At 43.8% G+C, this 23215-nt stretch overlaps 1 protein-coding gene across 9 annotated transcripts in view; it reads left to right on the forward strand.

The window, feature by feature from the left end:
• The window catches only part of TEAD1 (TEA domain transcription factor 1), a 266377-nt gene that overhangs the window by 167568 nt on the left and 75594 nt on the right, over positions 1–23215 (forward strand). For all 9 annotated transcript variants that reach the window (XM_060104071.1, XM_060104068.1, XM_060104069.1 and 6 more), the window contains one exon: positions 23063–23127. In XM_060104071.1, coding sequence (XP_059960054.1) covers positions 23063–23127 — 65 coding nt within the window. The remainder of the gene's footprint in view (positions 1–23062; positions 23128–23215) is intronic.

Here is a 23215-nt window from a genome sequence, read left to right on the forward strand (position 1 = left end):
ATATTGTAGGCTTCAAAAAGAAGTACAGTCCATACTCTGTGTACATTTCTGGTCCATTCATTCTGTCAACATTTATTGATCATCTCCTGTGTGCTAGGTGGTATCCTGGAGGCTGGGAATTAGAGGAGTTACAGAAAAAAGCTCCTGCTATCTAGTTCCTAGTTTCTAGTACCTAGACTAGTAGAGAATGTGTTTGTGGAAACAGTGATGATAGAATGTGGTTTTGAGTGCAGGGTGGGTGTAAGGAGCCTGATCAGGGAATCATTAATTGTAGGTCATGGAAGCCTTTATTGAAAAATGAATAGAAGTTTGCAGGTAGCAACAAGGGTTGGCATTCTTGGTGTAGGGGTCTGCAAGATAGGAAGCCCAGGGATAGGAAGATGACATTGAAGGTAATGTGATAAGACTTGTTATTTTAAGTAAGATCACTCTGGTTACAGCCTTAAGGAAGGTGAGAGTGGGGCAGGGAGAGATGGATGATAAGGAAAGCAGTTAGGCTACCTCAAAAGGTCCAAAAGAAGAGGCAGGGAAGGTTGGAGGTATAGGCAGGTTTGAGAGATGGATATTTATGTAACTGAATGATTGCATAAGGATTGCATAAGGATGGGGAACCAGAAGGGGAAGCCAGCCATGATTGTGGGGTTTCTAACTTGTGTGAGTCGGTTGGAGCACCCTTGAGAAACTCATTGGCAAGGGAGTGATCTTTGGATCCTTAAATGTGCCATCTCTTGCTGATTTAGGAACCTGCTGCCCCTTTGGTGAAAGTTTTAGAAGCAGTGACTGGAATAAAGAGGCGATAGCCAGTGGTGTACTGGTGAATGCTTTCAATCAACTAACCACACACACACACACACACACACACACACACTCGCACACAAAATCAATGTGTTGATTAAACTTTTTACTAATCTAAAGCATGTATAGCACACAATTTATAAATACTAATAAAATATATATGCTTTTATTGTAAAATACATATAACTGATTTTCTCACAGAATATCTTCAGTGGTGATCTCTTGTATCCATAGCTTAGCTCTGCTTGCCATTGACCAAGGAGTGTAATCGCCCTGTACCCCCCAGTCTTTGCATCGGTCTGGGAAAGTGCCTCACCTCCCTTACTGTCTACCAAAGGTCTGCATGATACAGGCCCTGCTTTATCCACACTCTCTCCCAGACCACACACCATTCAGTAGCTGCTTTTGGATATGTTTCTATTCATTCCCCCATTTCCTAGGTCAGTGACCAAAGTCTACGCATATGAGACGATATGAGTCATGTAAAATCTCGAAGGGCCCCTTGATCCTTAGAACCCCACTTGAGAAACAAACTGAACTAGACCAGACTGATGGGCGGGCCTCACCTCTAACCATAACTACTTTTGCATGTGAGGATTTTTTTTTTTTTTTTTTTGCAGTACGCGGGGCTCTCACTGCTGTGGCTTCTCCCGTTGCGGAGCACAGGCTCCGGACGCGCAGGCTCAGTGGCCATGGCTCACGAGCCCAGCCGCTCTGTGGCTTGTGGGATCCTCCCGGACCGGGCCACAAACCCGCCGCGTCTCCTGCATCGGCAGGTGGACTCTCAACCACTGCGCCACCAGGGAAGGCCGGATGTTTATTATATACCATTGAAGAGATGTAATTTAATGTGCCGTATAACATATCCTCATAGTTCTCATCCCACTTGACCTTTCCCTAGCATTTTATATGATTGACTTTTTTTTTTTTTAAGGAACATTTATTGATTGATTGATTGGCCATGTTGGGTCTTTGTTGCTGTGCGCGGGCTTTCTCTAGTTGCGGTGAGTGGGGGCTACTCTTTGTTGTGGTGCGCAAGCTTCTCATTGCAGTGGCTTCTCTTGTTGCGGAGCATGGGCTCTAGGCGCGCGGGCTTCAGTAGTTGTGGCACGCTGGCTCAGTTGTGGCTCGCAGGCTCTAGAACTCGGGCTCAGTAGTTGTGATGCACGGGCTTAGTTGCTCCACGGCATGTGCAATCTTCCCGGACCAGGGATCGAACCCGTGTCCCCCTGCATTGGCAGGTGGATTCTTAACCACTGTGCCACCAGGGAGGTCCTATCATTGACTTTTTTTTTTTTTTTTGCAGTACGCGGGCCTCTCATTGTTGTGGCCTCTCCCGTTGCGGAGCACAGGCTCTGGACGCGCAGGCTCAGCGGCCCTGGCTCACGGGCCCAGCCGCTCCACGGAATGCGGGATCTTCCCGAACCGGGGCACGAACCCATGTCCCCTGCATTGGCAGGCGGACTCTCAACCACTGCACCACCAGGGAAGCCCCCTATCATTGACTTTTTTTAGCACTCTTCTTTTTTCAGCTTCATCTATCCTTGCCTTCCATGATATCACTGGACCAAGTACCTGTCTCTTTTCGATTTCTCTGCCTCTTCTGCTGATTCCTTTTATTCTGTTCTACTGTCAGTTCTCTGCAGTGCCCTGTTTCTTTTACACTCCTTGCCTGGATGTCATTCATTGCTCTCAGGGTTTGGTCACCAGCAGCAGGCTCTAGACTACTGGACCTGTGTCTCCTGCTCAGCCTGAATCTCTTAATCTCCAGCCCTGCACATCCACCTACTTGCTGGACCGCTCCACGTGGACATCCTTTTGTGTTCTCAAATGAAAATACCCCAAATGAGACCTATTGGTTCCCTTGCTCCAGTCTTCTGATTTTCCCATATTCTTTGTTTCTAAGTTGTTACTACCATCTTGGAGCTAAGAATATCAGCTGCCGGGGCTTCCCTGGTGGCGCAGTGGTTGAGAGTCCACCTGCCGATGCAGGGGACACGGGTTCGTGCCCTGGTCCGGGAGGAGCCCACATGCTGTGGAGCGGCTGGGCCCGTGAGCCATGGCCGCTGAGCCTGCGCGTCCTGAGCCTGTGCTCCGCAACGGGAGAGGCCGTGGCCGTGAGAGGCCTGCATACTGCAAAAAAAAAAAAAATATATCAGCTGCCATGGAAATCCTTTTTTCCCATCCACACCAAATATGTCAAGAAGACCTGGCAGTTTTTCATTTGATTCCATCTCCTCTCCTGCTCTCTTCAGGTTTACTCCCCAAATTCAGGCCTTCATCACCTCTCTCACCTGAACTGTTGCTCTATTCTTGTTGCCTATCTCCCTGCCTCCAATTAGCCCTATCAGTCTAGTTTGCATCCCATAGCTAGATTTCTTATCTTCATTCCATAGCTAGATTTAGCTTTTCAAAGCCCAGGTAGGATGCTTAAGCATTCTCTTCCTTGAGCACGTCTGATGGCCCTTTGCATTGTCTGCAGGATGCAGTCTAGACTCTTGGCACGCTGTCTCACTATAGCAAACTTAGCTCATCTTCTGCTGTTCCTCTAGCTACTCACTTCATAAACCAAGCTAAATAAATACTCCCAGTTGCTCATTCACTCTGAAAGGTCTGTAATTAAATTGTACAGAAAGGTCAGTCAAAATTCATATAATGGGGATGTTTGTTTCTGAGTAAGGGTCTTTCTCTCTCCACTTTTACTTATATTCATAATCATGACATGAAAGAGCATCTGTTGGCCCTTGATGCCTGGGTCTAGGGTTCAGTGATGTCGTTGTGTCTTTCCTTGTGCTCTTCATGTAACTTGGGGATGCTGACTATGTTAATAGGTACACCAGCTCTCTGCATGTCTCCTTTCAGGGAGAGAAGGGCCCCATTCACACCAGAAACCTCATTTTCCTCAGAGGTAGAAAAATGAGACACAGGCTTCATATTAAGGGAATTTATACATACATGATGGCTCATGTGATTTCATGACTGGAGTGGAATTAGATATGCAATGGCTTTCAGAGTTCCGGTAGACATTTGATTGTTCCCCCTGGATAGTAACTTTATGTTTTTTACAAGGGGAGTCATACTGGAAATTTACTCTCTTTGTCCTTCAACTGGTTTGTCCCCAGGCCAGACCTGTCTGAAAATTGAAATGGAATACGTTTTCTCTTTTCAAGTGATCGGTCGGAGCTGTCAGGAATTTGTTACCGTCTGCTAAAGCCTTTTAGCATGATAACATGCTAAAGGCAGTACTCGTGTGGGCAGTTACATTATTATATGGATGCAGAGAGGGACTTAAAACTAGATTATTCCTGTGTGAAAGGGGTTGGGGGGGAAGGGAACAGAATTAAAAAGGAAAACCCTTAAAAACGTAAAACCCCTGTGAATCTGCCTTTTCTTCCTACCTGCATCTCTTGTATGCCACAGGGTAGATTGTAAGCTCTGTGGGGGCAGAAAAGCTGTCCTCCTTTGATACTCTCAGCTGTCTGTACCCAAGTCATGTCCATAAGGTATGGTGGTAGTCAGAAGCCGTTGGCTTTAGAGAGTGTCTCTGTACTCTTAGCACAGCCCTTGAGGTGGTGAGGTGGCAGGGACGGATGCTGGTTAAGAAGTGTGTTCCCTACGTCAGCGCACAGACTGGATTCATTCTCCTTGATCATTTTTCTCCAAGGAGAACTCTGTGGTGAATGCTGGTTTTGCCTTGTTCTTGGAGGGTTGGTTTAGAATTCTCTTGTGCTTTTCCAAGAATCCCTCCATACCTCTGCTTCCTCTGCCACTGCTCGCATAGTAGCCCTTCTTGTAGCTTCTTGGATTTACTGGGAAGTATGCCATCTTCCTTTGGTTTGGACCTTGGAGACTTAGCTCTTTCAGTGTTCAGAGGGAAGTGGAAGGTGGAGGATCAAAGGACACCAGTGCTTTCTGGTGTTCTCTGACTGCTTGTGTTTGGAAGGAAAGTAAAAGCAGTGAGATCTCATCATTATTGTGATATTACAGCATTATAAAGTATTAGACCTTTGGGGAAACTGAGGCGTAAAAAGGTTAATAAGTGTCCCCTAAAGTCAGTGACTAGTTGATGGCAGAGTTCTGAAGTCTGCACCACACTTCCCTGTTCATATGGAAGGTTCTGGAAAGGTCTCCTTTGAAAATGTATCATGACATCATGAAGTATAAGCTTCAAGGTTACGTATGTTAAAGAAATGCAGTCAGTTTTCCTCAGGTGCCCATACTGGTGAGCAAGCTGATCCTACCCTCAAATGATTTCTACAGAGCAAGGAAAAAACAGACTAATGTTAATCATGGGAGCCTATTATAATGATATATAACTTGTCGTAACACATTATAATAGTACAGCAAATATATTTAACTCATGGAACATTCTCAGGGGGCTCTTAACTCCCTTTAAAATCATGCTCCAGGCCTCTGTTGTAGCAAGATGGAGCTGCAGAGTTCTGTCTGTGAAGCTGCCACACCACTTTGACCAAGCCAGTGTTATGAGAATCCCTTTTCAAAACCCCTGCACTGTTTTTCCAGGCTTAAAAGTATGTTTGGTTTTGTCAGCACCTGGAAACGGGAAGTTGAGATTTGAGGAGAAACCTTTGGCGTTTATGCGCTAAGCTCGCTGGAGAGTTGGAGTCTCTGTTGCCATGGAAACTGCCCTGCTGCCTCATTTATGAATGGAGGCCTGGTGAGCTTCCAGAGGTGCTCCTGCCCTGTCCTGTAACTTCATTCTAGAGAAATGCGAGTTGACTTTTCAAATATGTCTCTGTCATTTCTCAGGCATTGCCCCCTGGGTCCTCATGAGCTCCAGAAAATTGCCTGTATGCTGTTTCAGAACCACCAATTTTTCTCTGGCAAGTGCGGGTGCAGGCTGTTTCCTCTTTTTCATGCTTAAATCATGTTTATGCCTGCCTGCCTTGTCCAATAAGTGATTTTTTTAGTATTCCGCCTTTACGAATGATGGATTTAAAATAAGGGAATGGAAAAATTAAGTAATCAAATGCACTGAAAACCTTGATACTAGCTTTAAGGGAGTTATACGTCTCTAACGTTTGAACTTCTAAACTTGGTTTTTTATCCAAAATGGATGGTTTGCTTCTTTCCACTCCAGAAAGACACTTTCAGAAAATGGCTCAGACAAATGTTTTTAAAGTAAGTCTTCATTTCACTAAACTAACTCTCCCCTGCCAGGTATATTAACAGTATAGGAAGCTGCCTCCAGAAAAAAAAATTTTTTTCCATCTAATTGTTTATCTGGAGGATGCAAATAGTAGTTTTAAGCCTTTAAGTCATCCATCATGCCTGGCAGCCTCTATTATCTCATTGTTGAGTTGGAGCCAAGTGAGAGTCTTTCTTGGTCTTAGGAAGGAGGTGCATAGATCTGGCTCTGCCAAATCTGTGCTCTCAGGGGGTCCGAGCCCTGCTCTAAGGGAAGGCAACTTAGGCAGACCCACAGGTCCCCTAGGATGGAGAAAGATCATGGGTCCCCATTTTCTGATGTCACATTAACGTAGAAACTAACTTGCTGTTCAGAGTAGAAGTGATGGGACTTGTTCCCTTGGTCTTTCTAGTGTCTCTGAATTACTGTTAGTTTTTAAACGCATTTTTGTGGCTGTAATAAAACACTGTTTATAGTCAGCTACAAAGTAAGTAATTACAATGCGGCAAACGAAATTCAATATAGCTTTGCCGTGGTTTTTTGAATTTTAATCAAACCAGACTTAGAGTAAATTATAAAATCCCGTTGCTTTTGTTGTGATAAGTGACATTGACAAAATATTAATCTAATGGATTGTTATTCACAGAAGCTAAATGTCTTCTCTAGTCTGCAGGCTTTGGATGTTTGCTTTTTGTTTTAATTTCCAGTGTATGCTTTAAAAAATCCAGAGAAAAGAATAAAGTTTTAAAACCACATGAAATAAAAACTCTATGGAATATTCCATTGTTGATATCTTGCCAGTCACAATTGCACATCTCATTTATGGCACTGAAAACTTTTTTTTTTTTTTAAACCAGATGTCTCTGTGGTCACTTCTTTTGGTATCGTTAAAACTGGAGCTGGGATAAAAAACCAACTGTTGACTATGAAGTCTAATATTAAAGGAATAATCAGCCCATGTTCCTATTAGATCATTTCCCTTTTATTCTACTTTGTAAATTACCTTGTGCTGTTGCTTAAAAATGGCATTTTGTTGGTGTGTATCCCTTTTGTAGCTAAATTATCTGAGTTATTTTCTTTGGAGATTCTTTTAACTTGAATTTATATAATGATCTATAAAGTATATATATATGCATATATATGTATATATTGCGTGTATTAAAAATTCAAAAGTTAATTTTTCTTTGTCAGTTTACTTGCTTCCCTCCACCATGGCTCAGTGCCTTTCTTTGTTTTAACATTTTGATGTTAAAAATGAATGTAAAGAATTTAATTCCCAGGTCTTCACATTAGTCCTGCAAGAGTTTTTTAATAATACAAATTTCAGTCCAAGGGTAAAATCTTTACATGTTGTTTGTCTCCTTTTACTCTTCAAAGCTGACCCAGAATCCAAAGGTTGGAGTGAAATTAATTTCTCCCCATAGCTTTTCCTTCAATGTATTATAGAAATCCTCCTTTTGAAAAGTGGAGCCTGTTACTCGTGTGTGTGTGCGTGTGTGCGTGTGTTTGGGAGGAGGGCAGTGGTAAAATCACATTATTTAGTCAGTTTCCAAGTATGATTGTTGCCTATATTTTTATCCGGGGATTAAATTGTTGCCACCACCATCACCGTCAGCTCGTGGGGGGCAAGGGTAGAGAAGGTGCGAGACAGTTCGTTGTAGACACCCAGACATGACAGCAGAATAATCTCTGCAACAATATGGCAGTGGAGCATTTGCTGACTTCAGAGTGCCAGATCAACCCCAATATTTTTTCAGGGATGCTAAACCTCTTGTAACTGCTAAATTGGATTTGTCACTGAATGAAGTATCAGCTGCTGTTGAACAAGGCCATAAAAGCCAGCCGGCTGGCCCTTTGTAGGCAGGGCTTACCCAACGATTGATATGTTTTAGCACTTTTGGGATTATTGTGATTAAGAGGAAACCATCCTGAATGAGAGAGAAAAGGGGGTAAGGAGGCTCAGCTCACAGCTGTGAGCAGCATGTGTTTGCTGCTGAGGAAGTCACCATTACGGCTTTCTCCGGGGTCCTACCCTGATTGACGGGTATGAAATCTTTGTATGAGGAAGCGGTGTCCTTATTTCCTCCAGTTGCAACTCTCCCTGCAGGGCAGTAGGCACGTGGAATGTTGTGGACTTGAGCATTCCGAATGCTTTGCAAGTGCTCAGGCGCGCATGCGTGCACATGCCCACAGTGGCTAAATGCGTTAGTCTACACACACACACACACAAGTTAATTGAGTTAACGTGTGGGGATTTTGGTACTAACAACAGAGTGTCCTCTTTTATTTCCCAGACTCAAAGCTCTGTAACATGCGTTAAATAGATACCTCCGTGTAGTTTGCATCTGAGTCGCTTGTGTATATGATGGCTGAATGGAGACTCCACACCCCTGGGTTTGTAAACTCGGAGCACCTGGCTGGGGGTTTATTAAGTACGAGAACCTTACCGTCTTTTTAGAGCAGGCTCGTTTTCAAGAACCACCTGCTCCTGGGAGTGGGCGAGGTTTTGCATGGCTCTTGCACGGGCCCAAGGCAAGCTTTTCCCGAGAGGCAGCTTGTTGAGGAGGCTGGAGTTTGAAGCTGCCCAGTACTTGCAGATGCACATGGAATGAGTCGCCTCTCTGGCCATCCCAGGAGGCTGTGCCTGGTTCATGCTCAGAGTTTGCTCAGCATACCACACAGGGAAGAGGCCGGCTTGCCAGGTCCTGCAGAGCGTCTTTCCAAGCCTGTGAAGAGCACGAATCATCCAGCAGCAGAGCATGCTTACAGCTGGCCCTTTGCTAGCTTTGATCTGCGAATCAGGCTGCACCATGAATGCCCTTATTGTCATGTTATGTGTACACAGTGTGTGAATTATTGAAAATAGGGAGGCCTGAGCCTCATCTGGTAGAGATTACAGTGCAGGCATGCTGGGCGAAGGTCTGTAATTGAAAATCCCCAGATGCTGTTTATTTGGCCTTTGTCACATGACCTGCTGCAGGAAGATTGTCTGAACAAAATGTTGCCTGCATGAAGAGTGGAGCCCGCCCTCCCCCTCGTCCAGAGCCTCCCCAGGCTCAGTCTGTACACAGCTTAAACACCTGCCCAAAGGATTTTTAAAGGCTTAAAATAGATTCACTCATAGCATTTAAATAGAGGGCATCTTGCTTGTTGGTTTAAACTGCTTAAGCGGTTGTTGACTTGTGGAACCTTGTATCCACCAAGGGTTTGCTGGATAATTTCACTCTGAGATATCTTTGCAAAGCAGCCTTCAGGGCTGGAGTCAAGAGAAGTAGTTTGGGCTCTGCCTTTTCTGACAAAATCAAACTTGTGTGTGGTGAATGAACTTGCAGATGAGAATTAAAAATAGAGTGGCTTTAGCAAGCTAATATTGAAGAGAGAAGGGCTCTAAGTTTTCCGGGTCCTGTCCACTAGGGAATGGAACAGTCACTCAGTGTCCTTTTTTGCCCCCTGTATCTCAGTTATGATCACGTGTGCCTTGTCCGTTTCTTGGAGCTTGTGAGGAGAAGAGGTGGCTTGGGGTGCATGGGTATCTCAGCAGCTCACAAGCGTTCAGCTGGGCTGTGAGTTCCTCGAACTCTTGTTGTCTTCTTCTTGATATCCCAGTCCTGCCGGCACAGTGCTTTTTCTGTCCTTCCTGTTCCTTTTCCCTCCCTGTCTTCCTGCCTCTTCAAAGAAAACACTGTCACCACCTCCTGTGTGCCATGATGTCACCTCTTCAAATATTTTTTTCTTCCAAGAAGTGGCTAAAATCAGCAGCAGTGCTATCATTAACTAGCAAGCTCTGAGTGCAATGCCAGGAGTTAGAGGCCGGGGGATACTGTGGGAACAGGACGTGGGCCTTGCTTTGAAGAAGCTCCTGGGCTTCCCTGGTGGCGCAGTGGTTGAGAGTCCGCCTGCCGGTGCAGGGGACACGGGTTCGTGCCCCGGTCCGGGAGGATCCCACATGCCGCGGAGTGGCTGGGCCCGTGAGCCATGGCCGCTGAGCCTGCGCATCCGGAGCCTGTGCTCCGCAACAGGAGAGACCACAGCGGTGAGAGGCCTGCGTACGGCAAAAAAAAAAAAAAAAAGGAAAAAAAGAAGAAGCTCCTAATTTGTGGGGAAAAAAAGGAGCAAAAACTTGCACAGGAAGAGTGCATGGCAAGCACTATGCTAGTTTGCATGGAGGTTGCTGAGCTGAAGAGGCAGAACAAACTGTCAGGGAGCTGGGGGAGTGCCTTTGGAACTGGGTCTTGACAACTCAAAAATAAGTGTTCAGCAGATTTGGGCAGGACCGAGGGGCGAGGGCAGGTCATCTACACAAAGGAAATAGCACCCAACGGACACAATAGCTCTGTAGAGCGAGGCAGGAGAAAGGGCAAAAAGTGGGTTTTATGTGTAACAGTTATGTTTTTTACAGAGAATATATTGCATATTACCTGAGTAATTAGAAATTTATAAGGGGAATAAAAATGGATTAACTCTCCTGAATCTAAAACTCAACCAAAAGAGCTAATCTCTTTGTTTTGCTTGATCACCAGCTAAAATGAAAGCCCGTTTCATAGGCCACTGCTTTCTCGTTGATGACATTGTTGCCTTTGGCTACTCCTGATTTTGAGAGCAGTCGAATGTGTCCAGCGCAGTTGGGTAAATGACAGAGAGCGTGGCAACCACAGGAGGAAACATATCTGGACTTTTCTCAAACTGTTCTTCAGTATGTTTCCTCTCCTCCTAAATATTCTGCCTTTTATTACAGATATGTGGCTTCTTGCCTCAATTCTCCTTCTAAAATCTAAACTCCTTGGGGGCAGAGAGCATGTTATTATTCCAGTGTGTATCTCCTCCAGTGCCTAGTGCAATGCCTTTTACACAGAAGATACTTAACAGATATTACTGAACAGGGGAGGGGGACTGCATTGTGGCCAGATTATGATGGCCTTGAAGGCATGAAGAGGTGAGGTTTTATCTTGTATTATAGGTGGTGAATGGACTTCTAAAATGCTATATTACAGTTCCATCCACTTCGTGGTTGGGTTGGGCCCCATTTAAGATTTTGTTTTGGTTAAGCACTTAATAATGATCTTGTGAGAAGTTAACTTATTATAGAGGCTGTTTTCAGAGCAGCTGGTCTGTTAAGCATAATGAGCTTGGAAGACAAAGCTGGGTTCAGACCCCAATTCCACCAGTTAACTAGTTTGGGAACTTGGGCAAGTTTCTTCTTTGAACCTCAGGTTCAGCATTTATAAAATGGGAATAAGGTGGGAATGAAGGTTAAATGTATGCATGTATAAATAAGCACAGTGCTTTGAATAGTGCTGACACAGTAGGTATTGTCTAGCTTTCTGTTATCTCACTTCGTCCCTACCTGTCATCCAATATTATTTCATTTAGCTTAACCCCCCAAGTTTCAGTCTCTTGGGTTTGAGTGCATTTTTTAAAATGTTGTTCTTTATGTTATGGCTTCCATATTATTTTTAAAAGAATTACTAAGTGCCTAGACATTTAGAATTCTTTTTATCAAATACTATGTTTTCTAAGCAGCAAGTAATCCTGTGTGAGTGTCATTTGGATTTTAATGCTTGCATAGCTCACTTTTGGATAGCTACTGCTATATAACTTCAGAAGTTGATGCTTAATTCTTCTAATGATAGTTGTGTTTTTACACTGAGAACTAAATTCTGGAAATCCAGTGGGAGACATGCTGTTTATTTTCTTTTTTCCTTTAGAATATTTTTTATTAAATCATAAACGTGCAACAGCTTCTTAACTCTACACACCCACAAAATTTTTTTAAAGGAATAACATTATGTCTTATTCCATCATGATTCTGGCTAATAGCCTCCATAACCAGGGCTACCTAGAAAATTGCCACCTCTAGGTCCTCCTCCATAGCCATGATAGCTACCCCTGAATCCAGGACCACTTCCATATCCATCAGATCCTCTCTAAAGTTCCTTCCTGGTCCTGCTCCGAAATTTCCACCACTGCCATGAGAATATACAAAACCAAAGTGGCCTCCTCTTCCACTTCTGGAACGTTGGACTTCTTGCATTTTAGGTTGAGACAGGGCCTTTCTTACTTCTGCATGATGACCATTGATGGCATGGTTGGGACATTTAATGCAATGCCTGCAGTCTATTCATAGAGGTAATTTTACAATCTGCCACAAATTATAATTTTGGCCTCATTTAGCCCTTAGCAAAAACTTAATTCTTGCTATTTTATTCAAATAAGAATCTATTCTAAATTAAAAGATTATTGTAGCAACTACATAGTTTGCATGATGCCCTCTTAATATTCAGATATCACAAGAAAGGGCTCCTTTTACTTAGAAACAGGTTTTATGGCCATATCATTTGGATGATTTAGGGTAATGAATGCAAAGATTTTGAGGACATTTTCAGTGTAGCATGGAAAAGATGTTCCATTTCTACAGCATTAAAAGTAGAAGCATTGTAGGTTTATACTAGATGCCATGTGGTATGGTATCCTGGACAGAAACCATGTATGTCAGTTCAAGTAATGAAAAAGAGGTCCAGAGAAGTGAAGCAAGTTTCCCATGTTCACACAGCTAATAAGTACATGTTCAAATTTCCCAGAGCAGATCTAGGCAATGATACATCTGAGTCCAAAAAAAAAAAAAAAAAAAAAGTTTGCAGCAATGACACTATTAAAGATTCTCCATTAAAGACCAGCAGTTTTTAGCACTTCAAACGTGTGGATTTCACACTTCTCTAAGGCCAAATAATTAATAAATAAACAGAGTGTTCTTACTAAAGTTTTTCATTAACATGACTCTCCTGGGTTAATGTTGGATTACCTTTTTTTTGGACCAGGTCCATATTACTGTGGCATGTGGAGGTCATCAGGGGGAGAGAAGGGTGAGGAGGAAAAGAGCATGTGTTGGTCACACTTGAGCCAAGCTAAGAGCACAGGACGAGAGTCTGGAGAATTGTGCCGCCTCTCACTAGAATAGTTGTAACTGTTAAAGGACCTTCAGATTTCAGATGGTATTGACAATGCTGTATCCAATTTAGGTACTCTTTTTTAGATCATTATTTTTTTTCTGATTTTCTTCATATGGAAGAGGAGAGCTCGTTCATTCTTTTTTTTTTCCTTTAATTGAAAACATTTATTGAGCACCTACTTAATAGGCACCAGATCTGGAGTCAGAACCAGATGGGTTCTGTCCATAGAGCAGTCACTATTCTAAGAGGGGACTGGATAGTCCTGTAGGTAAGTAATGGCAGTGTAGCAGCAGCCGGGCTATCTGCTCGGTACCCGGGCATACGAAGGAGAAACGACTAACTCAGTTTGGAAAGCTCCCAGATGTCAAGGAGGAAATGCTTCAGTTGATGCTTACAGGGATAAATAGAGTTTTGCTGGCAAAGGGGAAGAAGAAGAACACAAAGGCATAGAGGTGTGGAAAAGCACAGCGATGGCTGGGGGAACTCTATGAAGCTACTGTAGCAGTACAGGAACGGGCTGTTAGCCTTAGGTAACAAGCTAAGGAGTATGTGTCTTTCTTATAATGGATGGGGACCTGTTGATGTAGGAAAGCAACGTAATCAGATGTGGGCCTGAAAGAGAAGGGGAATGCCCACAAGATGAATGGCAGGAACTGTCAGGACTGAACACTCTGCTGAGAGCCTCTGGGTAGGGGGTCTACTTAGGTTGCCACTGGGGTCAACAAGGTTAGAGTCCATTAACATCCTGTACACACCTTGAGTGTGTGGGACACAAAAATGCTGAAGATATAGAACCTACCTTTCAGGAGCTTATGGTCTTTTACACAAGGAACTCTTACTAGAGCCAGAATGTGGGCAGTGCCCTGACCCATGCAGAAGTAAAGTACTTTGGGCCCAGGGCAGCATGGGGAATCTGTGCTACTTCCCAGTCAGAGTCAAGCCATCTCCCTTCACCCCACTTGTATACAAGGCAGGTTTTTTTTAAATATATAAATTTATTTACTTTTGGCTGCGTTGGGTCTTTGTTGCTGCGCGCGGGCTTTCTCTAGCTGCGGTGAGCGGGGGCTACTCTTCGTTGCAGTGCATGGGCTTCTCATGGTGGTGGCTTCTCTTTGTTGTGGAGCACGGGTTCTAGGCGCGCAGACTTCAGCAGTTCTGGCACGCGGGCTCAGTAGTTGTGGCTCGCGGGCTTAGTTGCTCCGCTGCATGTGGGATCTTCCCAGACCAGGGATCGAACCTGTGTCCCCTGCATTGGCAGGCGAATTCTTAATCACTGCACCACCAGGGAAGTCCCAGGCAGTTTGTTTTTAACTCACAGTGTCTTTGGTTTCAGTTTGCTTTATAGTATTGTGGTCTTTCCCAGCCACTGGTCTGTGAGGTGAGCTCCAGGTGCCTGGCTCCCTGGCTCACTCCTCTTCACACACTCCAAGCCTAGTGCACATGTCAGGCCTTTCATGGAGGTTTTGTGAAGGAAAGAGTATCTGAGCTGGACCTGGAAGGCTTTTGACTGGTGGTCTTAAGGGGTATTGTACTTGTGAGCAAAACCTTAGAATGGCAGGATGGTTCAGGGAACTGAAAGCTAGGTGTGCATTTTGATGGCAGTAAAATGGATTAAGGTGATGGTGGTGTGTCATGAAAAAAAAGTTAGGGCCAGACGGTGGGACCATACTGAATACTATACTAAAGGAGTTTGACCGTTAGACTATAGGCAGAGGTCTTGAAGCAGTAGAGTGGCTGAACCAAAGGTGTGTTTCAAGTAGCTGTATATAGTATGGATTAGAAAGAAGACTAGAGGCATAACGTAATTAAGGCTAGGTAGAGGATTAAAAAGGTGATTGTAGGGCTTCCCTGGTGGTGCAGTGGTTAAGAATCTGCCTGCCAATGCAGGGGACACGGGTTCGAGCCCTGGTCTGGGAAGATCCCACATGCCCGCGGAGCAACTAAGCCCGTGCGCCACAACTACTGAGCCTGCACTCTAGAACCCACGAGCCACAACTACTGAAGCCTGTGCACCTAGAGCCTGTGATCTGCAACAAGAGAAGCCACCGCAATGAGAAGCCTGCGCACCGCAACAAGAGTAGCCCCCGCTCACCACAACTAGAGAAAGCCCGCGTGCAGCAACAAAGACCCAACGCAGCCAAAAATAAAATAAATAAAGTAAATAAATTTTTTTTAAAAAAGGTGATTGTGTAGCATCTCTTTATTGCTTCATAAAGAATGAGCCATTAGAAAAATTTTCTTCATTTATATTTAAATAAATACAACAAAAAGAATTCTCTTCAACATGGAGGGATTGTTTGTATTCAATCCATAACATTAGACATTTTTACTTGCTCGTCTCTCTTTGACCCTTGTAGTCTTATGCAAATGTGTAGTTTGTTAGCTAAGATGAAGGAGAGCATGGTGTTTTATGGAGCCATCACTTGATAATGTTATCAGCTGCCCTTGACTGATGGGAACTCGGAGAAGGTGGGACTTGAGTTATTGCCAGGCGTTTTGAAGGGATTCAAGGAATAAGTTCTGACCAACCAGGGTAACACAGCCTTCGTCTGTGTATTCTTCCTTCTAAAGCTGTTCCTTGTAAGCCTCTGGGTGAGTGTGGACAGAGCATATTTATTTTAGAGACTTGCCAGTGTTCACCTCCTGAAGGCCACCAGTTCATTTTGTAAGACTTTAGATGGGGAACATGCAGTCCAGCCCCTGGCAACCCAGAATGGGCTGCCTGGCCCATTCTGGTGATTTTCCATGTTGGTTGGTGCTGATTTTTGGTCAATGATTTATATTGGGGATTAACTGAGACACTGGTGTCCCAACTTCCTCATTGGCAGCAACACTCTGTGACCATTTCAAATGCTGTTTTTCGTGCGCCTTCCTTTACCCCCAGTCTAAGCCTTGTACCCCTCCCCCACTCTGGTTCTCCATCCCTCTCATTCAGTTATTCGCTCCATCAGTGTATACTTTCTGAGGACCTGCTGTATTCTTGGCACCGGGGGCACAGCGGTGAGCGAAAACACAAGGTCTCTGCTCCTCTGGAAATTCCTGCCTTTAGTGGGGGAGGCAGGTGTTCATCATGCAGTCATTCAGATAAATGGAACTTGGCAGCTCTGATGCGTGCCACGATTGAGAGGCGTGGAGAGGGGTAGGGTGACTTGAGTCCGTTCTCACAGGTGAGAGTCCTTCACAGATGTAAGCTCCCTGAAGGCAGAGATGGCATCCCTTTACCCCCAGAATCCTAGCATGTTGCTTGTGCCCTGTAGGTACGCTGGGTGACTGGCCAGCTTTGGGAGACCTCCTTTCTCTCCCAGGGTTGCAGGGGTGATGCAGCAGTGTGTGAGAAATGGCTAATTATTAACTCCTCACGGGTCAGTGAATGGTCTCTACTGCCTCCTCTGGCAGTATCCATAGATACAGACGCCCCAGGTCTTCAGCAGGACAGGTTCATTCAACATCCCCGTTCTGTAGACCTCTCCCTAGCAGCTGACACTTGGTTCCTGCAGTGTACCCTACACCTGTGCTTTTTGGTTGTTGGCTTTCATATTCTAAGATACTTTTTCTTTTACATGAACCTCAGGTCATACACAGAGGTCCAGAGCTAGAAAGTATTTTGACACCATCTTGTAGAATCTTACCCAAGAAAGTCCTTCGTAAACCGCTCTCTCATTGGGCATTGCTGCTGGTGTTGGAGGACAGAATCATGCCTTGTGGTGTTGTCACTTCGTAGAAGACATCTTTCTTTGCTTCTTCTCACTGGGTCATCTTTTTCCAGTTTATGCCGATGATTCAGTGTCAAACTGGATTGTAGGGACATAGGAGCCTCTTTTCTGCTCCTGATGACAATTCATTCCATAAACATTGAGCTGATTGGGAAGGGAAGGCAGAGAAAAGATGAATGTTATTGGCTCTTTCTTTTTTTTTTTTTTTTTTTTTTTTGGCCTCACCGCGTGGCTTGTGGGATCTTAGTTCCCCGACCAGGGACTGAACCCCGGGCCCTTGGCAGTGAAAACCCAGAGTCCTAACCACTGGACCACCGGGGAATTCCCTCATTGGTTCTTGTTCTTAAAGACTTTATGATCTGTTTGGAGCCATGACGTGTGCTGAAACTATCGAATGTAAGGCAGAAAAGATGCGAGCCTGCAGTAAAGAGGCGAAGGTCAAGGGCTGTGGATGTTTTAGGGAGAGGGGACCTGGCCTCTTCCAGCTGGAAAGCTCATGAAGGACAAGGCATTTGAGAGGTAGGCAGAATCCAGACATGCAGCAATGGGCAAGGAGATGCAGGCCATGAAAGCAATTGTGTGTTCAGGTACAGAGCTCAGACAGCTCAGGGTGTTAACAAGGAACAGCCTACTAGTGCCCTTGGGCCAAGTTAAGGCTTGTGGGGGGTGGGTGGAAGACCATATGGCTACAACCATAGCATCAGTGCCTGTTTCATACAGCTTTGGTATAGCAGTCAGAAGAAACTTGAGTTTTCTATCCGATTCTCATTCTTTTAACATGGGAAAAACCTGTGGGGGAATCCTCCCACGTCCGTCCCAGCAAAGAGAGGGCCAACAGAGGTTTCCTTAGAGCCCCTTCCCCAGGCCAGAGTATGTGTTAGCCTTCAGACTGGCTGCAGCCAGGGAAGAGGAGGTTCCATTTGTTACTTCTTCCTTTGTGGCTCCCTGACTCCATTCAATTACAAAGTGGCTCTTACACTGTTAAAGCCGAGTGTCTCTGGGCTACAATTTCTAGCCACAGACCCTGCATTTGCTGTGCCTCAAACATGACCTTGAGGCCACATCCCATTACACACAAGCCCACAACAGCGTTAACCAGTCTTCTCTCTGGGTAAGGCAAGCACAGCGCAAACTCCCTTTCTGTTGGAATCTCTCTCTCTCTATTGCCCCTTTAGCGGAAATTTCACCGCAATCTGGGAGGCTGGAAAAGCCAATGATGGGCTCACTTTCAACTGTGTTATGTCACTTAGGAGAAAGGACAAAGAAACTAAACACTGGATCGCAGCGCTTAGTGAGGATCACAGTGTAAAAGCGACGGGTCAGGCTGTTTGCCTTTGCTGCTGCCTCTTGCCTGTGGGAAAAGCAAAGGTAACTGCAGCTACTGCATCTCAGATTTAGAGAAGTGGTAGGGTGTGCATTTCTAAAGGACATTCTATGCTGCAGAGTAGCTGTAGTAGAATGACACTTAGTGGTGAAGTGTGACATTGCCACTCAGCTCTATAAGCTATTACAGGTATTTATAGAGGAGAATGAAGGAGATGATTCACGGATGCTGTGAATGTAGAACCTGGAGATTCCTGGGCTCAGAAGGAGAAAGTGTGCAGTGGTCAAGGGGTCAGCATGCCTGGTTTTTAGGAGCCCCAGTTTCCTCTGTATATATATTTTAAAATGCTGATTCCTCTGTCTAAAAGGGTCTTCAGCGTACCCCCTCCATTCTGCCTATCAAAATCAGTCTTATCACTCTAGTTAATGATATGCACACTGAAGGATGCAGGGTTGTTATCATGCCTGCCACTTATTTTGAAATGCAAAATTCTGCCTATCAAAATCAGTCCATTCTGCCTATCAAAATCAGTCTTATCACTCTAGTTAATGATATGCACACTGAAGGATGCAGGGTTGTTATCATGCCTGCCACTTATTTTGAAATGCAACAACAACAATATAAGATGGCTCGGTGGACGGGTAGAAGAATGGATAGATGGAGTGACATGTGATAAAGCAAATAAAGAAAAAGTGAAGGTAGGATCTGGGTGGTGGGTATATAGTGTATATAGTGTTCACTGTGTATGTTGGAAATTTTTTTATAATGTTGGAGAAAGTGTAATCTATCTTTAAAGGCTAGCTTATGTTCCAGTACTTTGGGGAAGGCTTTCTAGATTTCTGGAATTATTTGTGGCTGATTACCCACATATGTTACTAGAACCTCTTTCAGTTGCTGTCTGACACGTAGAGCTGATTTCCTCTATCTTAGCCCTTGTTTTGGACAGTGAACTCCTTGTGGGCAGCAGGCTAGGCTGTCTTTATATCCCTGAGACACCAGACAGTCATCATGTAAGGCACAGGGAGAGATGGTACCCACATAACTGTAGGAATAGTTTAGGCATGTCATGATTAACTTTAAAGTTAACCTAGTTGAAAGTAACTTTTGTAATGTAAGGTTTACTGGATCAAGCACCACTGTATGTGTACATGTGTATTTTTTTTGGAAGCGAGAGTTAGAGAAATGAGGGTTAACATTTCTAATAACCAGCATTCTTCATGGCTGTGAAACAGAACTGTGTTGTATGGACCAGAGCCCCACTGCCAGTTACATCGGTGATGTTTGGTGTCCCTGAGTTCCCTGTCCTTGATTGGAGAATTCTGTACCTTAGTACCATGATTCAAATCCAAGGCTTTGGACTGTATGAATCCACCCCGTTTGGAGGGCCATGCTATAGACATATAAATAGGGCTCAGAACATCCTATCAAGGTTGCTAACAAGAATTCATTCAGAACCTAGCAAAATAAGGACAACCCCAAGCACCCAAAAAGATATTCCAAAATCATTTGGAATTACATACTTGTTTCCTTAAAGGGTAAGCATATTATAATTCTGGGAAGATTTAGAAATGAATGTAGAAGTTTTTAATACAATCAGAGCCATAGTGTTAATATTTTTTATTTAAAGGATTTGTGCATGTGAGTACTTCAGTATGCATATTTAAAATAATTTGGCGCACATAACAGGTTAGCCTGTATTTCCAATTTAAAATATGCAATAAAGTAACAGACTTAGACTTGATTTTAGGGAGGGTTGAAGTCTTAACTAGATTTCTAAGCAATATTGGGGCACTTAAGAGAATTTATTAGGTTTCTAACAGTTGTTTAAGGGGAGGTTTTGTAAGTTAAATCAAACAATTCTAATATTTAAAAGAATTAAATTATAGATTATAAATACATAGTTTAAATGTTTGAAGGAGTTTAACTAGGTTTGTAAAATGGATCAAACATTAATCCAATGGCCCTTTGAAAGTGATTATAAAAATTATAGGATCTGTAAGTTGAACTGAAAACTTAAAAGATGAACTAGGGCATTTAAGGGTTTTTTTTTTTTAAATAACTAAACAAATGAAATAAACATTTCTAAAGCCAGGTAAACCTGACTAATGTTTTCTGTGCACAAAACCACCCTTATCGTCATTAAAAAAATTCACAAAAAATAAAGTGATTAACACTCTGCTTTGAGTTCATGGTAGATGCTTAGTGTTAGTGGAATTTAAATTTATAATTTGAATCAGCAATATTCCTTATGGCAAGGCAAGAAGAAACACATAGCAGCTTCAAGTTAATTACCCTTCATGGCTTGAAACATGGTATGAAAGAAAGAACACAGGCTTTTAAAAGAAAGGTAATCTTGCTCATGTAAAGAACCAGGGACATGAGAGTCATGACCAGCTTTCCATGAAATGATGTAGCATAGCACTCAGCACATAGTAGATGCTCAGTGAGGCCTTCTTGTAGAAGTAGTGGTCTTTAGAAGCATTTTAATCAAATTATGAGTTGACATTGTTTATGCCACTGCATAAACCCAGGGTGCACAGTCAAACGTGGCTGTCCTAGGTACTGATCTCATTCATTCAACCAAATGCCGTAAGAAATTAAAAACTGGTGATATAGGTTGTATGCCACTTGTATCAAGCTATTCTGTCTGTTTTCCTAGAAAATAAGCAAATGCGGGGGCAGGGGACGTTTTTCCCATCTGGACAAGGTTCAGATGAAATTGCATGTAATTCAGAGCCCTGGATTTATTTCGTCCTGGCCACTCAGCTCTGAACAGGGTGCACAGTGAGGTCCTGAGCTGGAGGATGCTTGGCTCTGCTGCAGACATTGTCATTTAGGTCTGGCTTCTGGTAATTAGGCACTCCTAGCTGGGCTCTGCTGTTAGCCAGCCTTTGAGACAAATTGCAAAATCTGTACAACCATCTGAGAGATGGAGAAGTAGACCTGATGACACTACAGGGCATATTGGTAGTTCTCAAAAGTTGAAAGAGAATGCTTTGAGAAGCAATCCTCAAAACTGAATTTAGAGTTCCTTTTCCTATGGTTAAAGGATAAGTTCAGTCACAGAATCAGGATCTGAGATTCAAAGACTGGAATGATAGGCTTAATCGAATAAGATGAAATGCGGTAGAAATACACACAGCATTTTGTATTTGGATCTGAAAATCCCAACTACACATGAAAAGACTGGGAACAGGGGTAGGGATATATCTGAGAATTAGGCCATATGAAAAAGACCTAAGAGTTCAAATTGACATCAGTTGACAGTTTATTGTGATCCCCCCAGATCTAGTGCAGTGTTAGGCTGCATTAACAGAGGTGGAGTATTTAGGACCAGGGAGGTGACTACAGTTCTGGGCTCCAGGCTATGAAAGGAAACTAGACAAAGGATGGTCACAGGATGGATATGGGAGTGTTCCAAAGCTTATCACAGATAACAAAGGAACAGGAAAGGTTTAGCCTGGATACAACTGCAGGAGGACCTGAAAGCTGTCAGTAATATCTGAAAGGCAGTCATGTGCATTAAGAACTAGCCTTGTTCTCGGGCCTCCCTGGTGGCGCAGTGGTTGAGAGTCCGCCTGCCGATGCAGGGGATACGGGTTCGTGCCCCGATCTGGGAGGATCCCATATGCCGCGGAGCGGCTGGGCCCGTGAGCCATGGCCGCTGGGCCTGCGCGTCTGGAGCCTGTGCTCCGCAACGGGAGAGACCACGACAGTGAGAGGCCCGCATACTGCAAAAAGAAAAAAAAAAAAAAAAGAACTAGCCTTGTTCTTATTAAGGGGAACAAAAAGAATCTGGGGATGAAAGTTACAGGAAGCCTCAAATAAGGAGGGTCTTTTAATTCTTCAGTATATTTTAAGATAGCATGGGCTACTTCCTTAATTCTAGAAGTGCTGGCTTACATAAGGACTTAGACTTTTAGGGGTAGGAAAGGATGACTCAGAAGTACTCCCCAGTCCCAAAATTCCACGATTCCCTTGCCTTCCAGTGACAACCATATCCTGCATGGTCCTAACACGGGCAGGTGGAGAACAGAGCCATAATTACAGGAATGTTCTAGGCAGCGATGGGAGAGGTTTTAGAATTCTCAGGCAAGATTCCCATAAAGACATTCTCACCAGGGCCGCCAGTTCTTTACTCTGCTGGGGAGGTCTGGGGCTTGTGGTACTCTCTGTCACCAGAGGCTGTATTAGTTTCTCATTTTTTCTTTCTGTGTGCCCAGCAGTGTGCTGCGTGCTGGGGAGACCTTGGGGAACAAGACAAAATCTCTTGCTGTCTTCAGCTATGCAGTATGTGTGGGGAGTAAGACAGCAAACACAAATTAGACCACTAGATACACCGTGATGATTATAGTGGCAGTTTGGACCCACGTGTCCCGTATGAGTGCATTTATATTTCATGTAGTATTAGTAATACATTTCCCCACTTGGCTTTGGGGGTGTAGTTTCCCATTATAGTTCAGGTCATCTCTTTGAGATTTCTCAGTCTCTTGGAGTAGGGACCGGGGGTATTTGTTTATACTTTAAGGCGTTTTCTTTCCCCCAGAGGTAATAAAGCTTGGAAAAGGTTGAGTCTTTTTTTTTTTTTTTTGGCACTGACAGTTTCTGTATAGTTTGTTACTGGCACAGTGACTACGTTTAGGGGGGTGTCTGTGTTCATACTGTAGCTTCTTTTCATTGTGTTTCTGTGGCCAGAGCAGTTCATCCTCTCGTGGCTCTTATGACTCTAACTGGAGTTAACTCTGAGTAGAAACCTGGGTGAGAAGGAATATGAAAAATAAGACTGGAACAGAACCAGGTCTGTATACTCCCACACTAATCCTTGTATTTGTTTTTTATACAAGTGACCATCCGTTTAAGGACAAGCATGCAAACACAAAGGCACATTTTTAAAAGGCACATTTCTCTCCTCAATTGCTGATTGTAGTTCATAATTAAATTCCCTTCGTCCTAATTTCTCCTAGGAAATATTGTTTGCAAAAAATTGTCCTTTTTATTTTTCTAGCATTAATAAACTTACAGGTGCAACAAAAATTCCTGATTCTGAATTATATTGTTAGCTTTTCAGAGGCTCCCCCCTCCCCCGCCCCGCCCCAAAGTAACCTACTTTATTGTAAATTCTTCTTTCTTTCAGGTAGGAATGAATTGATAGCCAGATACATCAAACTCAGGACAGGGAAGACGAGGACCAGAAAACAGGTAAAACAACCGACCTGGAAATTGTGCATGTTAGCGAATGGCCCAAGGAGGCATTTTGGCTGCAGTGGCTGTCTGTGCTTTGGCTCCT

This window comes from Mesoplodon densirostris, chromosome 7 (assembly GCF_025265405.1).
Source record: "Mesoplodon densirostris isolate mMesDen1 chromosome 7, mMesDen1 primary haplotype, whole genome shotgun sequence".
NCBI lineage: Eukaryota > Metazoa > Chordata > Mammalia > Artiodactyla > Ziphiidae > Mesoplodon > Mesoplodon densirostris.